The following is an 11,269-nucleotide window of genomic DNA, read 5'->3' as shown; positions in this document are numbered from 1 at the left end:
TTTGACGGTTACAATTTACTAAGAATTAATAAATAATTAATAAATGTTATCCAATAAATTAAAATCATCAGATTGACATAAATCAATAGTTAGGTTATTGTGCCTACTCTTATTTTACCTACTTTTGCCTACTCCTTTCGTTACCGTTCGATTAATCTCATCCAACAATCCATATTTGTGATATAAAATAAATCTTTTTTTCCCTTTTTTTCTTCTCACTTTCTCCCATACCCTTTCTCTCTCCTCCCCTTTCTCTCTTCCTCTGCCATATACCTAATTTTTTCCCCTTTATCGTTAATCTCTGCCCAGGTGAACGGTGCGGAAGCATTTGAAATCAATTACCACAGCATTTGAAATCATCGTCAATATACATTAGTCTCTGTTTTTATTATTGTAATATAAATTTTCTCCTTCTGAATCAGTTTCTATCAAATTACCAGTGTCAATGGATTGAAAAATCACAAAAAAATTTAGATCTGAAGAACAACATAAATTTTATAAATTAATAAGATTGAATCGATGACTAACAAAGAAGTTTTAATGTGATTCAAAAGATCTGTGAAGAGTTGGAAAAAATTCAAAATAAAAAAAAAAATTAAAGAATAAAAAAAATTGATATTGGAAAAATCCGGAAAGAGGGTTAATTGGTGTCATTCCAGCAATTATGTTGATACGGATAGCCAATTAATTATTAGAAATTAAGAGTATCTATCATGTGGAAGAACAGATCGACATATTGAAGCAGAGACAAGGAGGATTCTGTGAACAGATCGACCTTGTGTGGCACCACCGCTTTGAATCACATCAAAACTTCTTTGTTAGTCATCGATTCAATCGTATTAATTTATAAAGATTAAAAATATCATTAGAATTGAACAGTTTGTCAGGAGATTGAGGTCCACGGCGGCAGAAGGGAAAAAAAATTAGGTATGGCGTAGAGGAAGAGAGAAAGGAGAGGAGAGAGAAAGGGTATGGGAGAAAGTGAGAAGAAAGAAAAGGAAAAAAAAGTTTATTTTATATCACAAATATGGATCGTTAGATGAGATGGTAATCGAACGGCAACGAAAGAGGTAGGCAAAAGTAGGTAAAATAGGAGTAGGCACAATAACCTATCAAGTGTTTAAAAAGCAGGAAGAATAATCGGACATAATGTAATGTGGAATTGTGATGTTTTTTAGTTACATAATTTTTTTATCATACTCATATAAATAAATGGTTTTCTTTAACTTATTCATTTTTGTGATGGAAACAATTATTTTTATGCGAATATGATTGGGGATAGGGGTGAAACTGACTGGAGTGGGCCAAGCTTTGCCCCGAAAAACCAAAGTCTACGTCAAAAAATTTCAATTTGGCCTAACCTAAGCCTAGTATGAGTCTAACTGTTAGTTTGGCTTGACCCGTTTATAAAAAAAAAAAAAAAAATGGTCTGACCTAGCCTGTTAATTTTTAACTTTCAAACATAATCATGAATCAACTTTACAAAATACTCAAATTATGTTGCTAAACCAAAAATCATAATTTCAACGTCTAAACAGAATCATGAATCACAACAAAACTCATACAATCTGCATTTAAGTAAAAAAAATAAAATTGGTAAATGCATTTAAGTCAATTTTAAAAGCAAAATGCTCAAACTAAATAACATATATTTCATCAGATCCAATAAACAAATCCATACTATGTAAATTAAAATATAACTACATGAATCCAACAAACACATCATGATGCTTATAGTAAGTATAACATCTCCCAAAAACCTTTTAATATATTCATATACACAATCAAACATGTTGAGATGTTGGTTCCTCCTATATAAGAAATAAAGTTATATTTCTATTAAAATATAATCGAATATAATTAAGTTATAAATAATTGCAATTGATTAAATTTATATCTTTTATTTTTTCTTCAAGTCATACTTATTCTATTTTATTGTAGGGTTTGCTTTTTCTGCAGTTACTGCAGATAAGTTATCTGCAGTAAGCCTAATACGACGTCGTTTTGGGACGAAAATCATGATATTTTTGTGATTTTAATTTAGTTCAGGGTTATATTAGTCTTTATTTTTATAATTTTTTAAGATTTCAATACTAAAATAACGTCGTTTTGGAAAAAATGCAGATAACTTATCTGCAATAACTACAAAAATATTTGTTCCTTTATTGTATTTAAAATAAATAATGTAATATAGGCTGACATGTAGGCTTATAGGTCAGACCTTTTGAAAGTGAGCATACGACTTTTTTATTAAACAAGTTTTTTAAGACCTAAAATTGATCTATTTTACAAAATATATTAGGTCAGGTCTGGCCTGACATAGGTCGAGCTGTAGGCCAATCCAATCCAGTTTCCCCCTATTGGGGAGGGGGGTTTTCAAGAAAAATAGAAATATTTTTTCTATTATTATGATTAATAACGTAAGCACAAAGTAAAAAGAAATGGAAAACCGATATATTTGTGTGGGGGGCATAAAAATCGGGGACTTGGGGAGGCCCGCACGTGGACTGAAGACAACTGTAAAATATTATATTATTATCTATTGGGACACACAGATCTCAACCACCAATATAATAAACAAAATTACTTTTGAAAACCTAAAAGGTCGATTTAAAGATAAAATATAGTTTATACTAAAAAAATACGATAAATTTGTAAATATTTTGTATTTTTAAAACTATATTTATTTTTTAATATTTTTTTATTTTCACGTTTTAATTTACGATTATTTTTTTAAATTTTTATACCGATAATAGAATCTCCAATCTTGCTTATGTTGAAAACTATTAATATCGTTATACAAAAAAAAAAAAAAACTATTAATATCTATTGTGAAGCTTAAAATAAAAATATATGATCATCAATAACTTCAAAAAACTGCCACATATTTTAACTTTTTACAAAGATATAGCACCGGTGCTTCGATGTAGTTTTAATAGTTAATAAACCAAACTTTTATTTTCAATCATGAACAATATATGCGTCATCATTTAAGTATTTAAAAAATTATCATTAGTCTGATCTTTGAATATGCAAAATACTATTAAATTAATATTCCTTCTTCTTCTTTTTTTTTGGAAATAATAGGAAATTAAAACAAAAACACAACAAAAAGAAACTAGGCACAAAGCCTAGACCAGTGAACACCTATAGTGTCACCATACAGACTATCAATACAACCTGACGGTGGACAATCAAATTCCTGGATTACCTAAGAGAAACCATAAGAGTAAGAGGCTAGAAAGTCCGCTACTCTATTTCCTTCACGGTGAATGTGAGACATATAAATCTGCCAATCTCGCTGCATCAAATTTCGAATACGATTCACCAAATTAGCCGCAGGGTAATCATGGTGGCACCCAAACTTGCCTAAAACCTCTATCCTAAGCTAGCTCCAAACCAACCAAGCAAGCCCATAACTCAGCATGCAAAACTGTACCTAAGCCTAAATTTTTACAGAATCCGACGATCCAAGTTCCTGAGGCATCGCGAAAAACTCCTCCACACCCAGTCCTAGTACCATTAGCATCACATGCACCATCAACATTAAGCTTAACCCAATCCACAGGAGGACAACACCAAGCAACCAATCTCTCTATTCGATTCCTTGGTTGATTGCCCGCTCCAAAAACAGGGTTAAGTTAGTAATATTTTGCTTTAAAAGTTTTTCCACTTTATATCATTAAAAGGATTAAATTGATTACAAGAATAGTTCAAAAGAATATAATAACTGTTGCGTTTTTAGAAGAAAAAAATGAATTTATTATAGCTAATGTATTGATGAAATATCGTCTACATACATAAAAGTAGCACTTATAGTAAAAATTGTTTCAAGGTCAGTTTTACTTTTACTGATAACCTTAGTATTTTTATAATAGGTTATGGCCATATTTAAGCGAGAAAGACGCAAGAAAAAAGAGAGAGCAATAAATGCTCCATACCCTCATAAAATAATTTCCCATAAAAGGGAATCGTTTTCATGAATTCTTAAAATATGCTTCCCGAGGAATAGAAACTTAGGCCTGTGTCAAGAACATTATAAATTCATAATTTATACCTAATCAACCTAATATGTGGAACATAATACCAAACCAAAGCTTCAGCAGAAAAAACTTGGGCCCATCACTTACGTCGGTTGCATGTGAATTCGGGTTAAATCATTGTCCACAACCACAAGCCAGAACATGTGTACGAACAAACATCATCATCATACTCCAACTCATTATTCACATCTTAGCATAATAAATTAAGCGAAAAGCCATTGGAGTTTGCTATTGTTTTATTTTGTAGTTAGTAAGTAACCATGTCATCCTCATCCAGTCTGGATTTGTCGTAAATAATAATATGCTTCTTTTTAAGTTGTGCAATTCTATTATTTAATACCATACCCCTCATCCATATTTCTGTTTTTTGTTCTAAGGTCCCCACAACACTAGGATCTTGTCTGCAAATGTCTATCCCCATTGCGTGAAAAGTTTGCCATCTTTAGTATCCCTTACTAGAGAGAGGGTCTTTGGTTTTGGTAAGTTTTAATTATGATATTAATGGCATAGCTATACACTTGGGATATGTTCTGACCAATGTTGTTAAAATTTAGATCTTAAATAAAATCAGAAGAGGATTAAAAAATCGTAAAATATAAAATTATAATGTAAAAAAATTGTAAAAAATCATAAAAACGTAAAAAGTGTTTGGAATATTAATAAAATCGTTTTGATGAAGTAAAAACATAAAATCATAGTGATAAATCGAAATTTTAACAACAATGACAATATAAGAGAACCGATTGACTCGATTAATTGCTTCTAACCAAGCTCATTTACTAAACACACTCACTATATATACTCCATGGGATTTATTATAATAATATTTCATTTTAAAAAATATATATATTTTAAAGAAAATATTAAGCTGATAAACCAATGATAAAAGTATTTTACATTTCAAGGAATATTTAAATAAGAAATTATAATTCATGAAAATTTACTTTTAAAGATACACAAATGTTCAACTATTAAAACACAATTCTGATATCTCGCATAGGGATTTGGATTCAGAAAGATTGGACAGTTTCTTTTCGTCATACATTTCGAGAAGGCAATACTGTTGCTGATTGGTTGGTCAATTTCTTACTTGATGATCAAGAGCAGCCTGATAAAAGAGTTTGGTGGGATCCTCCTCCAGGTGTTTATTTTTTGTTGCTTGCAGATGTGGCTTCTCTTTGTAGACCACGTGAGGTGATTTGTAGTCCTTAAGTGTTCTTTCTGTCTATTTTCCCTTTTGTTTGTTTGGGCTTAGGTCTTTTATTTACCAAGAAAAAACACACAATTATGATGGCAAAAGAATTGCGTATCAAGTCATGGTGGTTGGTTGGTTGATAAATAGTAATTAAGAATAATATTAATTACACAAAGTAGATATTGAATTGAAATGAGCTAAGGATATTTATGATTGTGACATTTTGATATTATTGTAAGAACTTTGGTATTGACATTGACATAATCAAGCAATATAACATGAGAATGTGCATGAATGCGGCCCAATCTATTGCGCCAACTTCTCAAGGGATTGCCAGAACTTGCATCACTAACAGGATAATTTTGTAACATGGTCGAGACTTGGGACCAAATATTCTTAAGTCACTAACAACAATAGAAACGTTAGATATTTTCAGTATTGACACTAGACGTTAGATATTGACACTAACTTATATATACAGTATTTTCATTTCATACTTTTGCTTTAATCGAAATTAAATTCCTTTCAGACAATCTTAGTATACACTTACAAAATCAGCTAAACTTCAAATTTCTAATACGAGTAGTTAATATAAGAAACACAAGTGGGAATGTATTTGTAATTAGGATGAAATTATTTTAGAATTGTATGCAAAGTATATAAATTAGAATATTTAATTTTAATTTTACTTAAAATACATCACTATTTTTACTAATTAAAATTTAAAAGTAATTTTATATTTATTTGTGCAGATAAGTTGATTTTAGACAAAAATTTCCTTGCAATGAAATACGTTGAAATTTGCAAACGGGCCATGCCGAGCCCACCACCCTTTAATGGACCTTGTGTCCAATATTCATTGGTATTGGGGTGCAATCTCCCATTGAGTCGGATCTAGTAGCTAACATTTTCTCCCTAACCGGTTAAACCGTGAACTTGCCAATTTGTTCAGTTCAATCATTGTTATTATATTATTCAGTTTGAAGTTAAACATGGTAGATCATTAATTTAACCAATTAAACTAAGGGCTTGTCTATTTTCATGTTGTAGGAGATAATATATTTTATGCTAAGACACAAAATGATGGGACTCACAATTAAAAAAAAAAGTGACAGTTGAAGTGTCTATGACATAAGGTAATAGTCTCCTACAAATAAAACTATTATTTCCCTTAAACTAACCGAAATTTTTTGATAATTTGATTTTCAGTTTTGTTTATAGAACATTAATTTGACCTTGGTTTTTTCCCCGCTCTCCATGGTAGTGTTAGAAGAAGAAATCACATCTTCTTGCCGTGGCAAAATTGTTGTATGATTCTCTAATATCAAATATTGTGTGGAAGTCACATTCTAAACAAATGCACCTAGACAAGTAGAGATCTTACAAAAAAAAAAAAACCAAGTAGAGGAGCATAGCCATCAGAATGTATGTAGTAGGTGCAGTTCGTGGTCCAACTATACTAGGAACTTAGTGCCTGTTTGGATTCTCTTTTTTTTAAGCTACAAGCTACTCATATATCATAAAGCGTGTAATCCTCCATGCCATAAAATAAATATCCTAAAGGGACCATATATGGTCGTGGGCTTGCACTTAAAATTAGATAAATAAAGTACTTAGGTGTGCTTCAAGGCTCCAAATTGCACCACTTAATAAGTAAATCCCCCATCTGCATTTTGCTTGGATAGAACTTCATTGATTATTGAAATTCACTCGCAGAAGATATTGATATTGAGGCATATTAAATTGCGGAAATAAAAATCCAAGAAATAAATTGTTCAACAAGTTTTCAAATTCGGCAGACTCATAAAAAAATGTTATTATAAGTTCAAAACTTGGTTACATGATAATTGAAAGATTTAGCATTATCAAAACGTGTAACCCAAATTTTGATAGGCCAATAACGGTGAAATGGGTAAAATCCAATCATGGGCGCACTTTACCATGACCATAAGAAAATGACTTTGATAAAGAACAACCCTATGATCAAAGCTACAAAAGGGACTCGTAATACAAGCCATTACAAGTTAATGGCTGCTAAACAGTAAATCATAGATGCACACATCCGTAGAGTCTTCCTTGTACTATTTTTACAATACATAAACAATTAAATCAAAAACAAGATAACTCATACACAGAACTTAGAAATTGAACATTTCATTCCCTGATCTCTTTATCAAACAAAGGAACCAAAATGTAAAGCAAAAACAGCCTAATCCTTCATTTCTCATTGCCGGGTCAAGTGGGGTGTCTTGTTTTGCTTGCTACCAACTGAGAACAAGAACGTTTCTTCAATCAATAATCACAACCAAAACAGCCTAATTCTTCTCTATCAAGTCAAAGACTTCAACTCACGGGTAAAAGCAGGAAGATCAGAACTCTTCAACACACGCAGCCTCTTCACTGTTGATGCGAACATGCTGCCAAGCATACACATTAAAAAGGAATCATATAATAACAAATCATTGCTTCCAATACAGTTTTCTAGCAATAACTTAATCATTAAAAAAAAAAAAAAAATTAGCATAGGGAAAAGACAATTGCAATAGTTCTTTCTAGCTTATTTGTATTTCAAGAGTCATACAATTGTTTTCACGTGAGAAACAGACATTGCATGAAAAGGTGAATAGTTTATATTTATGTAGTAATTGTTACTATAATAGTTTTAAGAACAAAGGTTACTTTGGCTTTAGCCCCCAAACTCTAATCATGGAATAAAATATTGAATAGAATAAGATAAATAAAAATGCATCAGATGCACATTGATAAGATGCTTACTGCCATGGCACATCCCCAACAAGCATCTTGTCTCCTTCATTATCTTCATAAACAAGAGTATATTCCCCACTTCCAACCAATAAACCCTTAATTGCTTTCTCTCCCTCTTGCTTCTTGTGATTTCCAACAGCAGAGGAATCACTTTGAGTAGAACATCCGAGGGGGAAGACATTGTGACATAAATTTATCTCTGCATCAAGTTTCATTATTATAATCAGAAAATGAGTTTAAGAAGCAAAACAAATATATATATATATAAAGGCATATTGGTATAAAAGGCCATATATATAAAGGCAAATTGGTATAAAAGGCCATTTGGAAATTTTACATTAAAAAAAAAATGTGTTAGGTGGAAAAAGATTGACTATCATATTCAATTGCAATAGAGCAAGATTTAAATATTGAAATATCATAGCCAAACCAAGGACACATTTTGCCATAATTTTAGTAACATACTAGTTGGTCAAAGGGTATAGCTAACAAAAGGATAATACCTGTCAAGACTAGCTTTCATTACCGAAGGAAAATATTTCCACTCTCAAACAATTATGTCAACAACAAATGAATAAACAAATGTGACTAAATTGAGCACAGGTGACACAATTATTGAAGTATTGAACTAAAAGGCCCATGAATATTACCTGCAAGGAGGCCTCTAAAGAGCTCGTCAATAGCTGAGGAAAGTTTTTCATAGCTATCGTAAGCATTGATGTCCACTTTTCTCCCAATGGGAACTCCATCCATATTGATCTTCACAAACATGCTTTTACCTGAGTTGTCAATAGGTTTTTTACCAGCAGCAACCTTGTCTGGAACAACATGCTGATGTTGTTGGTGGGACTCAGAAGACTGCTTAGAAGAGCTTCCACTTGCAAGGTTCTTCCTGAAAGAACGAATTGGAGGCCAACCCACTACTGGAACAGGAGCATTTCTGTTTCAGATAGGTCCATGTAGAAAATTAGGCATGAAAAGTGAACAGTAAAAATAATAAGCAACTACACTAAAAAGAAGACAAATAGCATATCAGCATAGTCATTCAATTTCTCATATTTAGTACTTTTAATTTATTTTATTGAACCCACCAAGCAAGCAAGAATACCCTTTCACCAGGAGGGACCAAAGAAGATAAAAGCACAAGACAGTGGAAGATGAAGGAAGAGAGGAAAGGAAATATAGACAAGGCCAGACACACCAATGTCAAATTTCAAGACTAGATGAGGAAGGGACATAATAAATGACAGATAGCATCAGCAATCAGAAATAGCAAGGAAATATAATAGACCAAAAACAGCCAGTGAAGAGAAAAATGTTTCAAATCTAAAAATTGCCCTTGTTTTGTTTTGTGGATGAGGATTGCTATGGCTATGAAAATATACAGAAAATTTGTTTTGCAATTACTAATGAATAGCTTCATTATTAATTCTCACTCTGGAAAGTGGTTTATAACATACATATAACATATTGTAGAAACGCATAACTTTGCATGGACACAACAACATAAAACTTGACTCTGGGAATGAGTATTCTCTGATACAAAATGTTCAAAATATGCAGATACAAGAGAGAAAAGCAGGAGCACCTTTTCTGTGGGCTTGAAGGGAGCTGAAGAACTGATGAAGCTTTAGCTTTAGCATGGTATTGATTATGCCGGTGGTAGCATGTGGAATCAGAAGTAGATATTTTCTGAGTTGAGAAGTAACCAAGAGGGAGTGGTGATTCATCTCTTTCTCTTTTAATGTTTTCAATGAGAGACTCTTCACCAGGTGGACCAAGTCTAAGCTCAAGTTTCCTCTCCTCTGAAGACTTGTGGCTTCTTTGCCACATCTTGCTTGCAATTCTGCTTCTTTACCTTTATGAACAAGCTTTTGGTTCTGAGTTGAACCTTTGATATCTGAACCACCTCCCACAAGAACCTATAATAAAACCTTTTAGCTATAAACCAGTGCAAAAACCTTGAACAACCAAGTACTTAGAGAAAGGAGGAGGGAGCTATATTATAATAGCATGAAATTGTTGACTAAGTTTGCTTTAAATCTTTGATTCACACGGTTGGTGGGTTCTCTTTCTTTCCACTTTTTAAGGAGGGGATTTCAGAGGAGGAACAGATTGATCAAACTAGTGAGATTCCCCTTGCCTAATAACCCAAAACTGGGAAAGAGTTAGAGCATAACGCACGTAACCTGAAACTTTGACACAGTAAGCTTAGCTCCTACAATGACTTTGGCTTTGTTAGCACACTACCCCAGACATGCCCTCAACACTTTTGCATCTTTTTTTTTCTTTGGTAGGAATCAAAATTCAAAGTTCGAATAAAAAGAGGGACACTTGCACACTCAAGTCCTTTCCTTGTTGGCACAAAGGACAAAAAGTTTTTCACTTTTACTAATGATGTTAGTTAATGTCAAAAGTTGTTCTGTTAAGCGCAGTTTAAGTCAGGCGGATAAGACTTTACAACACATTTTGAGGGCTTAAAGTAAAATTAAATTGAATTGATGCACGAATGGTTGCCTTTTTTCTTTTTCTTTTTAGAAGTGAGAGGAATTGCTTATTCAGCAATAAAAATATGAGTTTAATATCTCTCATGTTATATAAGAGAAAATTATTTCTTTAACACAAATAAAAATATAAATGATTTATTTTTTTTCTTCTCTCTATATGGCTCCTTACACACTTTTATATGTGTATAAAAAATAAAATTATTTTCTAAAAACATCAAATCCCAAAAACGTTGAGTCCCATGATCTTTGTCTGCTCTGTAACTATGTTTCTCTATCTGTCTACGTATACTCATATAGGTCCATACGATGTATGAAAGTAGCGATATTCCCTAATATCATTAGACGTGTCATATGAATTGGACCCCAAAAAATGTTAAAAGAGTTTTTCTTTATTATTTACGATAAAAAGAAGGGCAACTCTCAAATCTGTAATCTGATCATAATAGCTGAACCAGGAGTCACTCTCTCTTTTTTCTTAAAAAAATTTAAAAAATTAATTTTGCGAATACAATTCAATACATTAATGAAAATAAAAGGAAAAATGAAAGAAGGTATAATTTATGAAATAAATCACTTCAATTTGATATAATTTTATGAAATGAATAATAACACTAAAACCACTATCCGTTAAACTCGAATAGCGAGTGTGAGATGGAGATAATCTTATTTAAATTTAACACTATTTAAATTTAAATATCAAATAATAAAAAATTATATTCTAGGTTAGTTTGTGTTATTATTTACTTTTAAGAGTTATA

General features: G+C 31.8%; 1 protein-coding gene across 2 annotated transcripts; it reads right to left on the bottom strand.

Annotated features, from left to right (window-relative positions):
* Positions 1-7,136: 7,136 nt before the first annotated feature.
* On the bottom strand, positions 7,137-10,257 carry LOC133302588 (auxin-responsive protein IAA26-like). Of its 2 annotated transcripts, XM_061502393.1 has the most exons (6): positions 10,194-10,257; positions 9,593-9,926; positions 8,655-8,944; positions 8,014-8,203; positions 7,591-7,655; positions 7,137-7,506 (listed from the first exon to the last, which is right to left on the bottom strand). In XM_061502393.1, exons 2-6 carry the CDS (start codon positions 9,835-9,837, stop codon positions 7,463-7,465), a joined length of 834 nt encoding a protein of 277 aa, XP_061358377.1. In that variant the 5' UTR covers positions 9,838-9,926; positions 10,194-10,257; the 3' UTR covers positions 7,137-7,462. The 2 variants fall into 2 exon arrangements, with proteins under 2 accessions (XP_061358377.1, XP_061358376.1); XM_061502392.1 differs by lacking the exon at positions 10,194-10,257 and having other exon boundaries at positions 9,593-10,173.
* Positions 10,258-11,269: the final 1,012 nt, after the last annotated feature.

This window comes from Gastrolobium bilobum, unplaced genomic scaffold (genome assembly GCF_033153095.1).
Source record: "Gastrolobium bilobum isolate Gb01-03AN ecotype WA unplaced genomic scaffold, APGP_CSIRO_Gbil_v1 utg6257, whole genome shotgun sequence".
Classification (NCBI taxonomy): Eukaryota; Viridiplantae; Streptophyta; class Magnoliopsida; order Fabales; family Fabaceae; genus Gastrolobium; species Gastrolobium bilobum.
The sequence above is the reverse complement of the archived record's forward strand: the minus strand, read 5'-3'. Positions and strand labels throughout refer to the sequence as shown.